The 23,098-nt window shown below is 33.8% G+C and overlaps 1 protein-coding gene across 4 annotated transcripts in view; it reads left to right on the top strand.

Annotated features, from left to right (window-relative positions):
• LOC142327260 (uncharacterized) overlaps window positions 1-23,098 on the top strand; it is a 170,309-nt gene that overhangs the window by 114,677 nt on the left and 32,534 nt on the right. For 3 of the 4 annotated variants that reach the window (XM_075370117.1, XM_075370120.1, XM_075370118.1), the window contains 3 exons: window positions 196-946; window positions 9,611-9,726; window positions 20,487-20,612. In XM_075370117.1, the coding sequence (XP_075226232.1) occupies window positions 196-946; window positions 9,611-9,726; window positions 20,487-20,612 (993 nt within the window). The remainder of the gene's footprint in view (window positions 1-195; window positions 947-9,610; window positions 9,727-20,486; window positions 20,613-23,098) is intronic. The other variant, XM_075370119.1, reaches the window with a different exon arrangement.

The raw sequence follows: 23,098 nt of genomic DNA, 5'->3' as shown, positions 1-23,098 counted from the left end.
TATTTCAGTACTTTATAAATAGTCAAAATCTATTTCTTGTGTTTATAATTATATCTTTTTGACTAAAATTGTTCATTTGATAATTGTAATTTTGATTAAGCAATCCAGTCATCATCAGTTTGTGATTGCATCTAAACTGTTTTTTTTTACAGTGGTTTATTATTTGTCATTAATAATGTTTTGTTGTAATTTTAGCTAGTGTATCTACTACTACCACCATCATTTCCACGACATCTGTGACTGATGCAGTTTCTGTTTCTATTACTAGTAGTGTACCTATAACTAGTGCTGTTGCAACATCTTTGGTTACTTCTCCTGTAATTTCTGCTGCCAAGACTACAACTGGTTTTACTGAACCGACTTCAAGTACTGATTCTTCAGTGAGTAGTCCACTTGCTTTCAGTAAACTTGGTATCGGTACAGCTGATAATTTAACACCAGTTACAACTGCACTGACAGAATTCAGTTTTACGCAAATGTTGCCATCATCTACATCTGATTCAGGTGCTAAAATGTCCTTAACTTTTGGGCAGTCGTCGAATACATTAGGAACATCGATGTTTGGTGGAGGAATGCCTTCACAAAATTCAAATATATTTGGACAAACACCACAACAGCAAACAGCAGTTAGTACTTCCTCATCTACACCGTTTAGTTTTTCTTTACCTCAGGATTCTTCACAAACTGCACAGATTTCATCGAATTCATTTTTTGGTGGGAAATCATTATTTGGAGCTACACCTACTACAACTACTGCTACTACAAATTTTTTTGGTCAACCTCAAACAACTCCAGCATCAACAAGTGCTTCTAATATCTTTGGACAAAGTTTAGGTGGTTTTGGACAGATGGCTTCACCTCAACCATCAGGTTTTAGTACTCCATCATTCGGTACTAAACCGACATTTGGACAATCCAGTGGTTCATTGTTTGGAACAAGCCCTAGGTAATTTAGTACTATATGTAATTTAATATTATATGTTAATTGAATTTATTTGGCTAAATTAGCAGTATTACTAATATATGAAAAGGATCTCATTTTAACATAAAATAGCATAAATTACATCATCAACATAAAAAAATGTTAATTATGCTTTCATTAGAATTGAATGCTGTTATTACTTTTTAATTAAAGTAATGTTTTCTGTTTAAATTAATTGATCATTTTCATATAAACATTATAAAATTAAAATTTCTGAAAGGCACCACAAATACTTTCTTGATATGATTAATCTTGAATGTAAAATATGCATTTTTATTGAATTAAACTGTAAATGCTCTTTTCTCTGCTTAAATTAGTTGTAACAGTGCAGATACACACACACACACACACACACACACACACACACACACACACACACACACACACACACACACACACACACACACACACACACACACACACACACACACACACACACACACACACACATACGTACATACACACACGGAGAGAGAGAGAGAGAGAGAGAGAGATTTAAACTGCATTGTTGGAATTTAAATATACAACATCCATTTATTGAAAAAAAACATATACCATGGATCAAGAATGTGTAAGTATTCAATTATCTGGCTGAAGTCACTTTTTAACCTGTCTCCATGGGGTTTCTTTGCATAATGCTAATAACACTATTATCAGCCAAACTATGAAATGTTAGATAGTTAGCATCTATCTAAATATTAGTGGAATAGGTATGATGTAATAGTCAGTTTTGTCATTTATGTACGTAGTATGAGAGTTATTATATACTTTATGAATGAGTGGTTAGCATTACAATAATTAGAATAATAATGAATTATTCTAATTCATTATAATAATAATGAATTATTCTAATTCATTATTAGATTGAATCTAATGCATTCTTTAATGCATTAAAGAATGTAATGCATTCTTTAGCAATGCTAAATAATGGTTTACATTCTTTAGCATTACTAAAGAATGTAAATCTTTGCTGTTTCCTAAAGCAATTGAGAAAATTGCATTTGATAACAAATAAGCAAATTAACCTCTATTTAGATACATGCTGTCTGCTTTACCCTGATTATGTTTTTGCAACCACTTGCACTTTTTTCCTGTGGGAGGAGGGAAAATTTACAATTAGATGCCCAGCAGCCCGCACTGCTGTGTGACCTAATGCAGGGACTCACTAAAAGCACCTTTTTCTCATAGAACATGCCCCGATACCCGCCTTGGTGGCACTACTCGGGGCATGGGCTTCCAAGAACAGTAGAGATAGAGTCCTGTATGGTTCCTTAGCAGTAGTGACCTGACTATCTCAGAAGGCCTCTCTGACCACCTCACCGCACAGGCTTTCCCTCACCCATTCTTCCCCTTGTGATTCAAGACTTTCATTTTGTGATTTATTCTTCCCTTTTCATCGACGTTTTGACATGTCCAAACCACTTCAAACAAGTCTTTCATTCTTCCTTGCCCCTTAGCATCGTCCTCCTTACCTCTTCAGGGTCCTTAAATTGCTCCAAACAGAGTCTGTTTTCAGCCTGTCTTTTGCACTGAAAGAAGGTGTGGTATATATCGTCATCAGCCTTGTAATATCTATGAACTGGCGCTGGGTGTCTTCCTATGGCATGAAGGTACATACTGAATGATTCATGTCCACTTGGCTATCCAAATATCGATCTCCACGTTTTCTAAGTACCCAGGCTTCTATGATCAGGATAAGCTGATGAGTCCACTGACCCATCACAGCATGGTCCCATCTATTTTGCCATCTTCTGAGCAGATTCTTCCTTTCATCTGCCTTGAGTAGGCTTTCTGAAACTTCTGTTCTTCCTTATTATCAGGCTTAATGGAAGCATACCAGCCACCACCAACACTGCCTCCAGAGGGACGGTATGAGAGGATTATATCCAACATTTCTATGGTCCTCCGATTTCATTATTTCTTTAGTTCCTTATCCTTCATAACTGTTTTCTAAATCCTTCTTTCTTCATCTACTTGTTGCTGCCACACCTCTTCATTTGTCACTTTATCCTCCCATCTGATTTTTAACATTCTCCTATAGCACCTCATTTCAAAAGCTTGTAATATTTTCTTCTCAGATACTCCGATCATCCAAGTTCCACTTCCATATAAAGCGACACTCCAAACATATGCTTTCAAAACACTTTTCCTGACATTTAAATTAATTTTTGATGTAAACATATTATATTTCTGACTGAAGGCTCGTTTTGCCTGTGCTATTCGGCATTTTATATCGCTCCTGCTTCGTCCATCTTTAGTAATTCTACTTCCCAAATAACAAAATTCTTCTACCTCCATAATCTTTTCTCCTCCGATTTTCACATTCAGTGGTCCATCTTTGTTATTTCTACTACATTTCATTACTTTTGTTTTGTTCTTGTTTATTTTCATGCGGTAGTTCTTGCATAGAACTTCATCCATGCCGTTCATTGTTCCTTCTTAATCCTTTTTACTCTCGGCTAGAATTACTATATCATCAGCAAATCGTAGCATCTTTATCTTTTCTGCAATATAGCTAGCTGAACTGTTTTTTAACACACCCCAAAAGGAAAATATGTTATTGGGCGCTCAACTGTTTCCAAAAATCTTACGTATGGACCAATTAACTCACAAGGGAAGCTATCCAGTTTTACAAAATACTGAACTAGGGTGGATTTTAACCGGTGAATAAGTAACTTATCAAGACACAAATATTTGCAGAATTTGATTGAAAACACCTGAACTTATTAAAAAAGTTCCTGAGCAGAAACAAAAGATTAGTTTAGTTTCTAATTTTTCTAAATTACTGCGTCTGCAGAGAACCATTGCCTATTGTATAAGGTTTGTTAATAATTATCAAACAACTCCGAGACTGAAAGCTTCCTCAGACTTATCTGTATCAGAGTTAGATGCTGCTTTTTATGTTTGTATCAAAATATGCCAGAAATCCAGCTAACCTCAAGAAATTATAGCCTTGTAAAATGGAGAAATGTTACAAACTAAATCATCTATTAGAGATCTACATCCATTTCTGGACAATCTAGGAATACTGTCAGTAGGGGGACACCTACAAAATTCAGAATTACCTTATCATAAATCCAACCAATCACTTTTCACATCTCATCATTGAAAATTAACATCTTCGCCTTATGCATACCAGTCTGCAGTTAAAATCATCTTGTCTTTACGGGAAAAACATTGGATCCCAGGTATATGATGCCTGACTAGAACTGTTCTTCACAATTGTGTAACCTGTTTTAAACTAAATTTTGTAACTCATTCTCAGTTGATGGGAAACTTCCCATCTTATCGGTTGCATCCTGCTCACGCTTTTATTAACAGACGAATTGATTATGCATGCCCTATGTATATCAAAACTGGAACACGTCGTTCTAAACCCAAGGTTAAAGTTTACGTAGCTGTTTTTGTCTGCTTAGTAATGTGAGCAAATCAAATGGAATTAGTAAGCGACCTAACTACAGAAGCCTTTAAAGCTGCACTTCGTCGTTTTATGGTGTGAAGAGTGAATCTGTATAGTGATAATGGTGAAAATTTTAAAGGAGCGCATTATGAGGTAAATGATAACAGCATCAAAATATTTGAGAATCATCATCGGAATTGTGCCAGTGGACTTTTATACCACCATATTCTCCACATTTTGGAGGCATATGAAAAGCGGCCGTCAAATCTATGAAATACCAACTTAAACAAATAGCAGCTTAACATTTGAAGAGATGGCTATTCTATTAGTTCTAATTGAGACTTGTCTAATTTCAAGTCCTTTGTCAAAATTATCTGACAATCTTTTCTGTACATCCTACCTTATTTCTGGTCACTTTCTCATTCCTAACTCAGACCTATGTGATACAGCTGTTAACAGGTTGGATTGTTGGCAGCATGTCCAGCAGATGACTCAGCAGATCTGGAAGGAATGGTCAGTGGATTTCCTGAACACCCTTCAACAATGCCAAAAATGGACAATGACGGAAGCCAATCTCAAGGTTGGTGATGTAGTCATCATTAAAGAAGATAACCTACCACCACTACACTGGAAGATAGCGACTGTTGATCAGATTCATTCCGTTGCAGATAACCTGGTGCATGTAGTGACACTTTGTAATGAGCAAGGAATGTTTAAGCGACCTGTTGTGAAATTATGTGAACTTACAGACTCCAATAAACATGATAAATAATAATTTCATGAACTTTACCTTTAATTTTGTTTAAATCTTTTGTGTTTTGCGTAACTGTTTTGGTGAGCACTATGTAATTTTGTTTGTTTGATTTAATTCTTTATTACTTTTTCATGTTTAATTAATAAAAAGTATATTAAAAAATATACTCTTTGGCTGGCGGCATGTTGGACATTGAGAAGTGGTGGGAGAACTTGTAATAAGGTTTGGTTGTAGCTGGTCATTAAGTGAGTTGCGCATAGCATTTGTCAGGAGCAACATCGTCTTTGCTCCAGCAGTGAGCAGTCATGTTTTAGTACTTATCAGGAGCAAGATCGCCTCTACCTGCAAGTCAGTCGGATTTAGTATTTGTTGTAAGGCCAGTCAGTGTATGATTAAGTGCATTTGCTATGTCTTGTAGTTAAATAAATCTTACTATAAAGTAAATATCGTTTATCTTATATATCAAGTATTTCATGGTCCAAGGGATTGTTCCAGCCCTAGCATTGTCTTATGCAGTCCACTCTCTCCAAATCAACATAAATTTTATACTTACATAGTATAGTATCATCCTATCATTCATTATACGCAATATTTCTATGGTCCTCCGACTTCATTATTTCTTTTGTTTCCAGAAGGTCAGTTTCTGTGTTTTCTCTGAACACCTTTAGTAAGAGTCCAGCTCTTCCTTCTGGATCCTTCACATGAAGCCCCTGCAAAGGCGCCTATTGACTACTTCAGCTACCACAAATTCAATGCATTTGTGGTTGCTGAGCGATTGTGTCTACAACTTGCCATCCTGAAATTTTCACGGCAAGATCCACTGATACAAATGTGAGGTCATGGGTAGAACTATGGACCTATATTCTTTTGAAGGTGGATGTTTCCCCAGTGTTCAAGTTATCAGTCATAATAAGCCATTACCTCTGCAAGGATCAACCCTCTTTAATCGGGCCACATGACCCCCCCCCCCTATCAATGCACTTAGAATTGAAATCTCTGGCCACTAAGATAGTATGAGTCCATCATCCTAGTGCACAAACCAGTTTATCATGACTTCATGAGCTATACAGCTCATGAAGTCGTCCGTGTTAACATTAGGTGAGATGTAGCAGCTGAAGATTGCCTCACTCCCCAACTTGGCCCATGCAACTTCCAGAGTGGCTGACCAGGAAGACATTGAAGGTTCTTCTAATTGTTCAGTCAGTATTGTCATCCACCAGTTATTTACTGTCGATGATTCAACTCACCAATGAGTATGAAATCACAGTCCTCCTTTGCCAATGAGGTCACAAGAGGTCGTGGGAGGGCCTGCTTCTATTTGTATCGAGTTGAAGAACCTCATTTACAGATCCCACTCAACTGACTCCCCAATCCTGTGACCAGGATTTTTCTGTACATTGGGCTTTAAAATTGCCCTCTCTGCCACAATTAAAGCAATACTTTGACCTGTCCAGTCCTTGCATTTTGTGGCTCTATGTCCTTCTACCCAACATCTATAACGTTCGTTTGTCTCCATGCTGGGGACCACTCAATAGGACACCTAGCCCATCTTTAATCTGTCACTTACAGATTCTGCACACCTGGCTGGGATTGTTAGTGTGGCTACTTTGGTGTTTCCAAAGGTGTGTTTCATTGTCAAAGTTTGACAATAATTGTCGTCAAGGTTTACCTCGGTGAGGAGAGCTTTTTGTATATCTTCTGTTGAGGTCAGTTCATCGACGTTAGCTGTTTTTGCAGGTAACTTGGACACCCCTTGCACACCTTCTTGAATCCTTTTCTGGAGTAACTCTGCCCCCTGTCCCTCATCTTTCACTCGGATCAGAACGTCTTTATTCTGACCATTCCATAGGGACTGGATCTCCAGTACCTCATTTCCTTTACCTGTTTTAGATCTGCATATTTCCTGCCCTCCGCCCTGACAGCAATATTCTTAGTGTGGGGAGGGGATTTTCCCAACAGATGTCTTATTATTCTTATCGATAGACCGTTGAAAGTCGCCAGAGATCTCCTCAAGTTTGGTGGTCAGACCCACAAATTTGTTCTCCATGAGAACCTTCTCTTCCTCATCGGGAACTTGTTTCCTCTTTTTTACTTGTTCTGCTGCAGTAGCTTTTGGAACCTTCGTGGGCATGATCTCAACCATCGCTACTCATCCTTCCTCAGTACTAGTGGAAGGTTAATGACCCTTACCGATGACCTGCTTAAGGTCCTGCCAGCCTTGAATGGATCCATTCTAAAAGGGCCTGTATCCCAGGACACTTTATACAAAGGGCTCGTGTTCACCAAACACTCTGTGTACCTTATTTAAATAAATTTAAATTAACTTAGCTTAAATCAATAAGATAATTACTTACTGTCTTGATATCACTCTATTATATTAATAAATAGTAGAATATAATATCAATGCTATAAGTTAGATAATGATAACACACAGTATAGATCACACAAACAGTAACACGAATGTACTTAAATACACAAAATAGTTCAAATAATAATTAAAAAACAGTTAAACTAAACACATCCACACAATGTTCAGTGTTGAAATACATACAGTCATATCTTTCACACTTCATTTGCAACAAACACCTTGAAAATCTGACAAGAAATAGGAGAAAAAACAGACCTAAAGTGAAGTAAATAAATAATCCTTTTCTGGAGTAACTCTGCCCCCTGTCCCTCATCTTTCACTCGGATCAGAACGTCTTTATTCTGACCATTCCATAGGGACTGGATCTCCAGTACCTCATTTCCTTTACCTGTTTTAGATCTGCATATTTCCTGCCCTCCGCCCTGACAGCAATATTCTTAGTGTGGGGAGGGGATTTTCCCAACAGATGCACTGCGTTGAGCTATCTGCTCCAGATGGGTTTCTATGCTTCCATTCTTCCTTCTCCCTGCATACTCCAATAATTTTTTCATTAATGTACCAGCTTTGTTGGCTGCTGCCCCGAAAATGACTTTCACCTTCACCAGTTCATTTACTTTGCCAAGATGTTTTTAAGGTCATTAACTATCTTTACTTCTTGTGTAGAATTGATTACAGTTACGTAAAGGGTCTTTTTCGACTCCTCTATTTCTTCACCAAGGAGTATTGTGGTCAATGAATTATGTCCCAGCAGCTGACTGACCTTGAGCTTATTTGTTGAGTGCCATTCGCCTAACATTAGAGATTGTTCTAAAAAGGTTGTGGTAAACCCATTCTTTATCAAGGCCAAATCCAACAATGCAGCCTCATCAGTCTCCATCTTCTCTAAATAGCGCTTCTTTCTTTTATGTGGTGGTAGAATTCCTTCAGTCATTTCTTTCTTATTATGTCAGTTATTTCATCGTCCTCCTCTCTCTCTTCCAGTTGGTGGAGAGTATTGCTTAAATCAGGTTCAGTCTCAGTTTGACTTGCGGCACCTTATGTAGGTGCTTTACTATCCATCTTCTTCAGTGCCATCTTGTACATACTGATTTCCTCCACAAGTTTTGCCAATTCGTCCTGAACAAGTTTAAGCGCTGTCTTATTATTCTTATCGATAGACCGTTGAAAGTCGCCAGAGATCTCCTCAAGTTTGGTGGTCAGACCCACAAATTTGTTCTCCATGAGAACCTTCTCTTCCTCATCGGGAACTTGTTTCCTCTTTTTTACTTGTTCTGCTGCAGTAGCTTTTGGAACCTTCGTGGGCATGATCTCAACCATCGCTACTCATCCTTCCTCAGTACTAGTGGAAGGTTAATGACCCTTACCGATGACCTGCTTAAGGTCCTGCCAGCCTTGAATGGATCCATTCTAAAAGGGCCTGTATCCCAGGACACTTTATACAAAGGGCTCGTGTTCACCAAACACTCTGTGTACCTTATTTAAATAAATTTAAATTAACTTAGCTTAAATCAATAAGATAATTACTTACTGTCTTGATATCACTCTATTATATTAATAAATAGTAGAATATAATATCAATGCTATAAGTTAGATAATGATAACACACAGTATAGATCACACAAACAGTAACACGAATGTACTTAAATACACAAAATAGTTCAAATAATAATTAAAAAACAGTTAAACTAAACACATCCACACAATGTTCAGTGTTGAAATACATACAGTCATATCTTTCACACTTCATTTGCAACAAACACCTTGAAAATCTGACAAGAAATAGGAGAAAAAACAGACCTAAAGTGAAGTAAATAAATAATGAACATCCTTCCACCTCCAAGTTCTGAGCGTACTCAAAGCATACCGTAGCATACCTGCATCTGATGAATGAAATGTGTACCTACCTCTTGATGGTAGATCATATTCCATTCATCAGGGCAAAGCAGACCACACCAACAAATTATTATTACTGTTACTGACTGTCATTAATTAGTTTTGAAACTTGGAGGTAATTTTGAGTTAGTAATGTACATTTTCATCAGGCCTTATTTTAAGATTTATTTAAAATATAATAACCTTTCTTTTTATTTTTTAATGTGGTTTTAGTGGTGGGGGATTTGGAGGAAGTCCTGGTTCAGTTTTTGGTGGTTCTTCAGTCTTTGGAGGTACTCCTGGTACACCTAACAATGCATCACAGACAGGAGGATTGTTCCAGTCAACAGGTCAGTCAGTTGTTGTGACATGTTCAGAATATTACTTACTAATTTCTGTGTATTTTTTTTCTTATCAGTTTCAAGTTTGGTAGTACTAGTATCGCATCATATGGTTATTCTTATTGCGTGTCTGGGAATATCTTGCTTAAATTGTATCATTTATTTTTTACTAACATTTTTCCGCCCTAGTTATTTTAAAAGTATTTTTAGAAATTCTATTGAAATTTTTGTATTTAATTGCTAATCAATAAAGAATTTTTTAATCGCTTCTGTTCAATTTCTGCTGATTTACTAATGATATTGCTGTCTTTAAGAACATCATCATATATTCTGTTCTAGCAGTGTCATGATGGAGAATAGAAAATTTCCATTTTAAGTGCTTTATGAATTTTTTTACTATTTTAAATAAAAGAGCTGGTTACTCAAAAATGGGATGTACTATGCAACCTGTGTATACATCTTGTTATTTTATACTGTATGTCAATCAGATATGAAAAGGTTCTAAATTATAATACTTGAGTTTTAATAAATAATAATACTTTTCTTTTACTGAAAGTACAATTATTTAATAACAAATTTCTTCTATTATGATATTTTTTCTGTTAGTGACTTAATAAATTAGCTTTGTCCATTCAATTATATTTTAATTTTATTATTTGTTTTTCTAGGGAAATATTTACTTTAAAAATCAGCTGATAGATTTTATTTTTTTACTGAACAACTAAAAATGGTATTAATTTTTTAATGGTAATCAGGAGTATGATGAATTTATTTTGTAATATGTAATTAGTATTAGTTTAATCTTATGTTGCTAGAGATGTGCTTTAGTATTATGAGGTTATTTTGTTAGTTAATCTTAACCTATTTACTCTTTATCTATTTATATTACTAGAAAGTCTTTAATTAGTTAAATGTTTTGAAACCATGCAGAGAAGAGTGAGGTGTGGACTATTTTTTTATGTCCATAATATAAATATTGATTAGATATATGTTTTGAAACGTGCAAATTCAAAATTGTAGGTGGGATCATCACTAGTATAACAACAAAAAACAGATGTTATAAACATTTCTTTTAGGAGTATGTATTACTCCATTTTTTACATTTTCTGTCTTTCTCTACGTAGTTGTTTGTAGATGGATTTACCTTTTTGCAAAATTAATATAATTACATGTTTATTGAAAATCCTGTACAACAATTTTGGTGTTAGTGGCAACAGCTATTTTGGGAGATTGAGATGGTAGAGTGAATAGGAATTATCTTCATAAGGCATAACTATTAGAACTGTTTCAGTCATGATTAAGTTATCATAGTGAAGAGAAGAGGAGAGCTGGTTTTTAATTATTATGTAAGAGTATGGGTGGTGTGTAGGATAAAATCTGTAAAGTGATGAATTATTGGATAGGAAAATGTAAGTGTTGTGAAATCTAAAAATGCAAGTGTGAATGTAAATGTAGTTTACAGAAGGAAGTATATCATACATGCGGTACATAAAGTTAAAATGTAATGTTCTATAATAACTATTTACAAAGAATATCATGAATTCAGGCAAGGTCAGATCAGAAAGTCAAGGATGATTTTTTAAAAAAATTACAAGATAAAATAAATAAGCAAAATGTAGATTTAAGTTGTATAAAAATGAGGATTTACAGCAGGTAGGTATGATAATAGTGAAAAGGTACATGATTTACAATAAAAGCGGGAGATAAAGATATAAAAAGTAGTAACATTACAGAAGTATTGTAAATCTCAAAAACAAGAGGAAAGGGTAGGGTTAATTTAAGCAAGAAAAGATTGCGATTATGTATCATAATCATTTTCCTATAACAATGTAACAAGAATGTAAGTTATAACAATGTAGCACAGAAATAGAAAAAAATTGCAAAACATCTTAGGAATGTGAAATTGAATCGAGTAAATTTTGCTAATTTTATACTGGATTTCATATTAAAAAGTAGATTATAAAACTGCAGCATTTTTTTTTTTAATATCTTTAAGATTATTTAAATAAGAACAAAAATAATGTTTAAAGTTAGGGATTTACTGGATGTAAATTTGAATAATGATAGTAAAAATAAGAATGCCCAAATTCCCTTTAAATTTCAAGAGTTTATTATAAAATTAACTCATCTAAATAATATATTTCAATGCTAGGAATGATTTTACAATTTGGAAATTATAATACTATGCTTTAAAACTTAGAAAAATATGTATGAAAATACAAACTGTATTGATAATTGAAATAAAATCTGCGATGAATCTGTAAAAATGAATAATACTGTCATGAAGGCAAAAAAGAAATACGATTGTTGGCTAAAATTAACAAAAATAAAATGACACAGCTCGTTTTTGCCATAAGAAATTGGACTTTAATTTATCACACAAATAAACTGCATATAGGCTAATAATATGAAAATCTGCAATTTAACAAAGCCTGAAAACAAAAGAACTTAAATCACCTTTTTTACAATCATATACTTATAAACATAACATCAATAAACATAGTGTAACTGGAAAACTGTTGCATTACTGACATATTCTGTAATAATAAAAAATTTAGCAATGAACAAACGTCATTAACTTAGAAAAATAAACTACAATAATTCTTAGCACTGGCCTTTTCTGATTTATGAACATCTTCATACTTATCATTAAATAATTAAAACTTGCATTTCTAGTTTGTTGTAGAAAAAGGCCACGATAATATTCCAGTATAAAAAGAAAGTTAATTACAATATAATCAATTACATTCAAATTTCATGCAATTAATATTATTCTACATGTTTTGTTCTTATAAACTAGGCATAAAGCTAAACAAAAAAATGTATTTAAATTTAAACAAACAACATTATAGGTTTTGAAAAATATGTTATCTCTATAGTAAAAATTCACAACACAATTATCGGTGATACAACTAAATCGCATACAGAGCTTCTAAAAACAAGATACATAATTCTGAATTTTCAACTTTTAGTGGTGCCATCTCTTAGTTACAAAATGCAATGATACTGAACATCATCGCAGAAATTCATAAACAATACACAAAAATGTGAACCACTGCACCGTTTTAATATTGTGCGTTAATGTAAACTATGTATATATTAACATATTGAAGAACAGTAATAAATCAGACAGTCTTTATTTTCATTTTCATATGCACAATGTTAACATGAAAACATGAGCTCAATTTAACTCCAGTACATGATTTTCAGCTATTTTGCATAACTATAAGATATAAGATCAACTGACATTTAAACAAAGAGTTTTAATGAACAACTAGAATATTATTAATGATAGTTATTCAATCACCTTGTCACTAAAGTGATTTACTGATGATCTCAAAAATGGAAAAGTACTGTACAATTTACAAAAACCTAAGCATCGATAAATAACAAATGTATAAAAACTAATAAAACATTCTGAAATTTACTTATTTAAAAAACATTATTTCATGTATATCGTAAAATACCAGAAAAATAATAATTCAAGCAATCAATACATATGGTAATTCATTTCACAATTAATAATTTTAATTGACCTTAATCACACATTATTTTTTGTAAAAAATGAACTCGTGAATTAAAGTACACATATATACATACAGCAGTTTATATACTTGGCATAATCTACAGTGGTGTATCAGAAAATACAGAGGTAATAAAAATACACAAATTTGTAATAACCAGTTTGGAAAGATCCTGCTTCCATAAATTTGGCTGGTTTGTAGTAACTGAACCACTTTCAACAGAGTACAACAAGACGATATGGCGACCGAGTATTACCACACTAAAACGAGGAAGAAAACGTGACTTATTTTCAGTAACTATCTTCTGTAAGATCAAAATAAATACAGGTTGATTCAAAGAAACGGGAAATTTAAAAAATGAAATAACGTTAATGAAAAATTTTTTTTAGAAAATGAATTTTATTTCATGTAATTGTACAAATGTTGCCATTTTAGTATACATACATTTTAGTTTATTTTTTAAAGATGACATCTTCCAGGTGACCTCCTCTTCTACGTAAACACTCACAAAGTCTGTTCGTTAAATTGTTCATGGTTTGACTTAACATCTCAACTTCCGCAATTGCTTCTCGGATCATTGCCTTCAGTTCTTCCGTTGTAGCAGGTCTGCTGTGGATCACTTTGCTTTTAAGGTGACCCCACAAAAAGTAATCACAAGCTGAGAGATCAGGTGATCTGGGAGGCCATCTAATGTCACCATTTCGTGAAATGACACGTTGTCCAAACAATCGGCATACAGCTGCCATTGATATTCGTGCAGTATGTGACGTTGCTCCATCTTGTTGAAACCAGGCTGTGTTAAGAATTGGTGGAAATCTCTTTTGTTGTTCCACAACAAAAGTTTGAAGCATGGCTACGTAACGAGCCGACGTCACTGTAATCGCAAGACCGTTCTCATCCTCAAAAAAATAAGGGCCTATAACACCGTAAGATCACACCACTCGGTCACTTTCTGGCTGTGCAACAGACGCTGGTATAGCTGCGTAGGATTTTCTTGTGCCCAGTATCTGAAATTTTTCTTGTTAACAAATCCACTGAGGTGGAAATGCCCTTCGTCTGACATCCACAGTTCGTGCACAAACTCTTCGTTATCATTTATTTTCTGAAGCATTATAGAATTGTGCTCTCACAACTGCATCGTTGGTTTCAGTTTCTGGACGATCTGCAATTTGGATGGATGGTATTGCAAGTCCTTCACTAACATTCTTCGAACACTTGAACTATGCAATTGTAAAGATGCTGAGAGATGACGGATTGACCGATGTGGACTTCATGTGACAGCATCTTGTAAAGCTTGAATATTCTGTGGTGTACGGACGGTTCGCTCACGGCCTGGAGGTTTCTTTTTCATTGCCGAACCAGTTTCCTCAAAATTAGATATCCATGTTTTAATTGCATGTGCTGATGGAACACGGTCGTGCTGTCCCAGATTAAAATGACGGCGAAATTCTCTAAGCGCTCCCCTCCACACTGTCATTGTTTTTGTAAAACAATGACAGTGTGGAGGGACCCACGGCAACCAACACAACTTTCAAAATTCCCCGTTTCTTTGAATCACTCTGTATAAGTCCAGTATTGATTGTGTAACACATAAAAACAATGTTTCTAGTACGAACACGTTATGAATGCACGAGTATAACCACAATATACGAGAGAGAGAGAAATGTGACCGAGTCGCAGATCCACACATCATGAAAGTCTGTCCTGGACTATACGAGAGAGAGAGAGAAGAGAGAGCGAATCGCAGGCTGGTCCCCAGGCCGGAGGACCAGCCTGTGCACCCACACATCGTGAAAGTCTTTCCTGCACTAACGAAAAAGTGGCATGATGAGAAGAGGAGGAAACAAACTAGGCAATGGACAGAAGAGTGTGTGTGTGTGTGTGTACAACAAGAGGTAGTGTGCTAGTATTAGTGTGAGAATGATTAGCATAAACGGGAAGTTTGGGTACGAAAAACATAACAACGATTATTTTTAAAGCAAGCAGACCATTAAAAGAGTTATGCAAGACTGATAAAATAATTGCTGAATAAGAACAAGTTGAGGAAATGACGTGATCGCAGACAAAGAAAATTTAGACTTCTAGGAACTTTGACAACATTAAAATTAGAGATAACAAAAACAGTCAAGACTAGTTTGGTTAAATAGAAATTGCTTTTATGAAACATTGCGACCACAGCAGAAAAAATAATAACAAAAACATTATTGGAATAAAACAACTTTAAGCATTCGCGTAAACAACGTTTCTAAGATAAAATTTTGACAAATGATGTTTCAGCAGAAATATTACGGCATATGACACAAGTGTAATAAATGTTAAAGTACAAGTACTCAATGAAATCAGTAATGCTAGTTAATATGCTAAAATTTTATAGGTTGAACTTAATGGATGAAAAATAACATCAAATAATGATGATGTTATAGTTGATAATGGTGATTGTAGTAATAATGATGTAAGCAATTTTGAGGATAATACTGATGAAAACATTAAAAAAAAAATTGTTTAACCTTACTGTTGATAATAAATTTTGTTTATATATTTAAAAAAGGATTGGGTTGAGAAGATGTGGGTATAGAGTTGTTGGTTCACACACTATTGTAATCGTACGGGCAAAACATGTGAGAGGGAATGAGTTGATGAAATCAGTAAGGTTTATTTTAATCTAAAGCCTTTGTGCCCGTGATGTGCATTTCACGGACAACTGCAGTTTTCACACACTTCTGTAGACAGCAACCAGTGACAATATACCTTCCAGTATATTATCACAAATGTTAATAATTTTCTTTTTTCAGAATAGATTTCAGTATAGTTGTTAATAAAAAAGGAAAACAAAAATAGATTAATTTGTGTTTTGTAGAGCGACCAATGAAACTTGTGTGAAGCAAATGATAGTTGTTAAATTAGGAATTAGTTATTAGGATAAAGAAATCTTAAAAAATCATATTCAATTAATATTTATGAAAATGACAAGCGTGACTGTATTACAAAGAGTTATTAAAATAATTAAAAATATAACTGCTATAATTTAATAAAAAAATTAACAAGGAAAGGGAAATTAAAAACCGATGAATGAATAATAATTTAATGAATAAAATAATTATCAGATATTGAGATACATGAAAAACTTGACTCTAATGTAAAAAAAAAATCCCTTTAGGTGTGCCGGAAGGTGGAGGTAGATTTCACCAGTGCTAAGTAGGGGATAAAAAAAGATTTCTACTTGAAGTTAAGAAATATTTCAAATTTACGCAATAGAACAACGGTTGTATGTGAAAAAAATTTCACATGTTTAGCGTACGACAAGCCCCATCTTCTTACAATTCCAGCAACATATTGGTCATCCCTTGCTGTAACGGTTGGCCATATAAAAAATCATTTGAGACAAAAGTTTTAATAATGTTTAGAGGACTAACGACCACTTTAAACTGATTTGTTACTGTGTCTATTTAGGGAGGTATGATTTTTTTTTTGTCTTGATCTCCTTGACCTTCTGGGCCAATGGTCGGTGATATCAAAAAACTTTACTTAGAAAGTTTTAGGTCCTTATCCAAAGAATAGTAGGAACTTTAAAATGAATTCGATATTTTACTTAAGAAAGTTATAGGGATATTTTGTTTTTTGAAAAAAGCCTTTCCATTCCAGCCCCACGGTCTAATTTTGCCCATTAACAAACTCAACAGAGATTTTGGGTCGTTATATTATGTATCAATTTGAAAGTGATTGGGACAAAATTATGGCAGTTATAGTGTCCACAAGAAAGTGAAATATATATATATATATATAAAGGTATAGGAGTTGAAGATCCATCCATTGATTGTCAGACTGGACATAAGAATAAACTAAATTTTATTATTTTGTTATATGGTGATGTTATTTTATATATTCTTTAATCAGCTTCTGGATGAAGTACCAACAATACCTGTTGTTCTGATAGAATAATGATTATTTTTTTTAATTAGAAAGAAAGACTTGTAATTTTTTTAGAATACAGTTTTTTATATTTCTTTGTTCTTGTGCCAAAATTTTGTGCTCATTATATTGAAAATATTTACATTACTTAGGGACTCTGTTTATCCTTTTTCAATCTTGTTTCAGATTGTGCCCTGAGTAATCTCACACAGTTGTCTAATTCCTGTTTCATTTGTCCATCCCCTGCTCCTTGTTTCCTTAAATATTTCCTTCTACTATGCATCTGTTCTTTGTGGCTGTTCAGTTCAATGCTTAAAATTAACTTCAATTAAGCTGCTTACTGTAAAATAGGAATAGAACTGTAGTAATAGGATTCTATATACATTCCTAATTCAATTTATCATCAGTTTTATCATTTCAATGTTGACTGCACTTTGTACTGTAATTGTGTAAACCTTTTTCTTCACCGTCAAACAACAGTTTACTTTGTTTGGTGAGAACATTATAGAATTCATCGGGTATTACTTTTAAATCTTTTGAACTTTTGTTTACTTCATATAATTCAATTTCAAGTTATCAGAAGGGACTGTCCCCTTCTATTTCCTGCTGGAATCTGGTCTTACTCACTGCAGTTGGGCATGAAAACTTACAAAGCTTTCACACTATAACTATGTCTAGTCTGTTGTGTAACGCTAATATAGAGGTGATATAAATTATTCAGCGCATTTAAGGTTTTAATAGAAAAATAACAAAACGATGTACTTGAATGCATTTTTATTGTTAAACAAGAAATTCAAATAATTTTGTTTATAACCCTTATTAACTTCAAACAAGTTCCTTTCATAGTGTGCAAAATTTCTGGATTTATTCAATTTCATGCCAGTTATTACAAAGAATATAGACTGAATCCATTAATTACATCTTCAATTCTTTTTTCTAATTCATTCATGTTGATAACCTTTGTTGGGTACACCCTGCCTTTGACAATCCCACAAAAATAGAAATCAAATGGCTTGTAATGTCAGGAGATTGAATTGGCCAGGGAATTTGTCCATCATGGCCGATCCAATGTTGAGGAAATTGTTAGAAGTAAACAACCCAACGCTTAATAAGAAGTGTTGGCTTGTTGATGTTGAATTTGTGGTACTGCAGACTCCTGTAACGTGTCTAGATAACAAGTGCTAGTAACTGTTGGTTTGGTGAAGAAGAGTGAATCTTTATAAGCAGTCAGTGCACACCCATTGTTAATTTTTAATTTTTGTTAATCATTTTCTGTTTTTCCTAATGGCTTGAGGGTTCTTTCATCCTCAAATCTGACAATTATGACTTAATGTGACCAAAAATGTAGAAGGTAGCTTTGTCAGAAAACATTCTTTTGAAAAAGTAATCGTAAAAGATTTTTACTTTTTTTTTTTTTTAAAAATCAGTGTGTGCTACATTGCTCTGTTCATTTTTTTATTAACTGCTAAAATTTAAGTTTAACCTATCAATTTTAGGGCTTCACTTCCTTAAAAAAAAATGAGTGATTCTTTGAATATAAAAAGGATTAATTAATTAATAATCATTAATTAGTAACAGTAAGCATCTGTTTCTTGACAAGGATTATCAACCTTTTAAGGGCTGAAAAAAAGAAGCAAAATTTTAAATTATCTTTGAAGTTACTTTCTGAATCAAATTCTAGTTTTGTCATGAATTTCAAAATGTATGGAAACTACAAAATGTGCTCTTAATATAGCTTAGTTGTTTTAGGGGTAATTAAATGGGAAAGATATATGTAGAATTTTTTAATTATCCGTGCTGAATTTTAAATTTCTTTTTGTATTTCCCATAGATCGGTAAGCATATACTTTTTCATACCCAGAAGTACATGAGAGAAAAATCAGTTGTTAGTAATAGTTTATAGCAAGGGGATGGATATTAAATTTCAAGTTTTTAGCTCTTACTGTCTACTCAACATCCCACATCAACCTATTTTTAATTTAGCCCTTTAATGGTTGTTATCCGTTACTTTTTCCAAAGACTTTTATGGGATAAATGTGTCAACTTATGTGTCAACTTAAGCTATTGCTGTTCATGAAGAAGGGAAATTATTTGTGAATGATGGATGCTTTTCACGATTAGCAGTTTGTAGCAGATGTATGTTTAACTAACATTTCCTACTTTGTGTCTTAATTTGCATTTTAGTTGAGAAGCGAGATAAGAAATGAAAATAAATAACATTTTGTAGTTGTTAATCAGAATGATATTTTCTTACCACCTTAAATACCTTTTTCTGTTTAGCTTCCATAATGACCGTAAGAGGATGAATGAGGCTTATTTCTTATTTTGACCAAAATTGCTCGCCAATTTTTTTTTGGTCCCAATTAAATTATGAATTTTCCACGGTAAATTTTTATTTTATCATAGTAATTACTATACTTAAATTGCTAAGATCTTGATTAATTGCTCTTTTGATAAATTGCTTACCGCTTTATTAATTTTTTATCTCGGTTTTTGTTAGAAACATAAAACAAACTTCATGAACTTTCTAAATTTAATTTACTGGTCCATGTTTTCTTACAATCCAAATCCTTTGTACAGCCTTAGGTCGACTTCCTTAAATACCTGCTTGAGAATAACTTTCCAAAGTTCTTTGTGTCTATTTAGGAAATGGAAAATTAGTAACGGTGGGCGAGTGAGTAAGTGAGTGTGGTCGTTGTGCAATTCTTTTTCCCCTTTTTTTTATCTCTAAGGATTAGTGGAAAAAAGTTGCTTCTTAGCTGTAGTTTATTATTTAAAAATACCAGCCAGGTTTGTAGTTCCTACATTTGTCTCTACTTGCTTTCAACTCTGATTAAATTTAACCCCCTTAGAGATTTAGGATTAATCAAAATATTTTTCCTTTTCCCAAAATACCTCTGAAAAATAAATTGTCAAATTTTAGCTTAAACAATTTTTAGGATTAAAAAAATGTTTGTATCATGTAATTATTATGAAAGCTGTACCTGTTGATGTGTACGAATTAAAAAAAGTTTCTTACAAAGCTTTGTTGTTTACTCATAATCAAACTCGTAATTTTTATTTTGTAATGAGAATTTGTAGCTTCACAAAATAACAATCTTATTTACGTAAATATGTATTTTAAAAATCTGGATGAAAATATTATTTTTTTTGTTTCTAATGTATTAAAACTAGTTTGGTTTTTTATGATGGCTTTGTGGGAGATGAATTTTGATGGTTTGACAGTCTGATGTTGAAATTATATATGACATTATTATTCACTTGGAATATCTTATAAAGAATACTGATGTTTTGAGCGAGAATGATTTAGTTTAATGATCCTTTTATTTTTTATAGGATCAGGTGGTGGTATATTTGGAACTAGGTCAAATACAGGTACCAGTCCTGGAGGTTCATTTAGTACTGGTGGCCAGACTATTAGCCAGACTGGATTTGGACCTCCATCTTTTCAAAATAAAACAGGTATATTCTAGATAATTATAGATTTCATGTTAATGAAAATACTAATACAAAGATGTTTTCATTAATTACACAAGATAACAATCTTTTTAAATGAATTCTTCATGGAATTATTCAAAATTTTTTACATTATCTTGTTTCTTAGAATCGTTTTCAACAGTATAGAAAGCAGAATTACCTTAAACCACTGAAATCTGTTTTGATATTTGTGATGTTATGTGTGAAAATAAAGTTCAAAAATGGTGTTTGTTTCAAGAGAGAGTGATGAAGGATGTAGTGTTTGGCTGGCTTCAGTTGCTTAGAAACATGAAAGTTAATAAAGTTGATACTTTTCCCATTGAGAGAGTGGGCCATTACAAATTTATTTATAAAGACAAAAATTGAAATTAGGATCTATAGTACAAATTGAAAAAAATTTAAAGTAAAATAAAGGAGCACTTAGCTCACTATAAACGTAGAAGAACAGAGAAATTGACTGTATCCTAGTTACAAAATTAATTTATTAGAAAGATTGTTTTTAAAATATAAATAATAAAACAGTAGTTTTACTTGGGAAATTTACTTCATCAATAATGAATCAGAAACTTCATTTATATTAATGATAACTAATGTTTTGAATTTTAAATGTATAAAAAAATCCTTTTGTAAAAATATTCAATTGAGAAAATTAAACTGTTATATCCCCTTCCTAATAGATTATTTACTTCAAGCAGGGGGATACCCGTTTTGTATGCTGTTTTTATCTTTCTTTAGATAAGTTTTATCTACCCAAATTATAAAAGAGGTGTGGTGGATATATATGAAGATTCTGAAGTAAAGAGTTGTGACACAACTTCAAAACAAATTTCCACAAGATGATGGAGTGTTCCAATGAGATTTGACACCATGCCATACTGCCAAAAAAGTGGAAAGATTTTTCAAAAAACGAGAGTAAAGTGCTCCCATGGCTAGGCAAATACTTAAATCCAATTGAATATGTTTGGGCAGTAGTAAAAAAAAAAACTAAAAATTGTATCGCAAAAATTGATCTCATTAAAGCAATAATATCATTATGGTTTGATGATGAAAAAAAAAATGTGTAGTACACTTGTTGAATCGATGCAATATCATTTACTTAAGAAAACGATGTCCTCCTTTAGAGGGCATATTAATTACTCAATATTCACAAATTGTACAGATACGATTTTTTTTTTTTAATGAAGTAATTTTTTATTTAATAACATCGCTGTTTTAATTAATTTACACACTACTGTATTTGTATTAAGTATCATTGTTATCATTTTTCCAATCATATGGCGGTCTTCTCTTTTCACAATATTCTTCACATGAGCATAGCTATATGAACATATAATTTTATATGTATATGATGATTCAGATCTATATGGCAATCTCTTGGGAGCTGATTTTATAACTAAAAATAGGAAAAATGTTCATATTGTCGCCAAATGGCTTTGACAGTACGTGGCACTTAATAACCTTGTAGTAACCCTGAGAAGGGCTGTTGTTGTTGATTGGCTTCGATGGATTGTTGCAATTAATAACCTTATGGTAGCCCTGAGAAGGGCTGTTGTCGTTCAATGGCTTTAACGGCTTGTAATTTATAACCTTGTGGTAGCCCTGAAAAGGGCCGTTTTTTGTGTTAGCTCTGAGAAGAGCTGTTGGGTCTGGAAGCTGGTCTCCAGTGAAGTCGGGGAGTTGTGGCTTGTCCATTGAAATCAGACCGGGCTTCCCATCAGTGGCAAGCGGGTCTCCACTGCAGCGTGGCAGTGGTGGCCCCCAGAGCCCTGTAGTGTTGGGTCCGCGTCGGTCGTCCTTTGTCGACACAGCTGAGGTGATTCTTCCAGAGCAATCCCACGCTGGGCTGGCTCCTGCTGCTGAGTCCGCCAGCCAGGGCAATTGAAGCCTGGCGAGCTGGAGCGGAAAGGTAGCGTCTGCGTACAGCAGCTTCCTCAGCGGGCCAGCCAGGTCTGTTGCTCCAGCAGGGTTGTTGGCATCCATCAGGAGGTCCCGTTGAGGTGGCCAGAGAACTTCTTCTGTTTTCTTCCATCCTCTTCTTCTTCTTTGTCTTCTCCAGGTGGTCGATGATGAATTAAAAATTCACTTTTATTGGAGCCTGTGAGTGATGGGGCTGCAGCACCGTTATGGTGGGAGAAACTGTGCGGCAGGAGTGATGCTTGTACCAGCACGTATATGTACTGTGCTCCAGCTAACATCTGAGCTGCTACCATTGTTGTCTGCTGATATTAAATTAGGCTATCACATATATGTGATAGCAATATAAACATAGGCCTGAAAATGCTTTTGTAAACTAGTTACAAGTAGCAACAGATTTAGTCCGGATTTTGGTTCCCCCAGGGAAATGAAGACCTCCTAAAATTCTGGTAAGGTAAATTAAATGGCAAATTTAGTAGTTTATCATTTTTTATCTGAAAATAGTTTAAAAAATGGGTTCCAGGGCTGCCATTAGGTTTAAAGATATCTAATGTAAA

Source organism: Lycorma delicatula, chromosome 7, assembly GCF_047948215.1.
Source record: "Lycorma delicatula isolate Av1 chromosome 7, ASM4794821v1, whole genome shotgun sequence".
Classification (NCBI taxonomy): Eukaryota; Metazoa; Arthropoda; class Insecta; order Hemiptera; family Fulgoridae; genus Lycorma; species Lycorma delicatula.
This window is presented reverse-complemented; position numbering and strand designations above follow the sequence as displayed.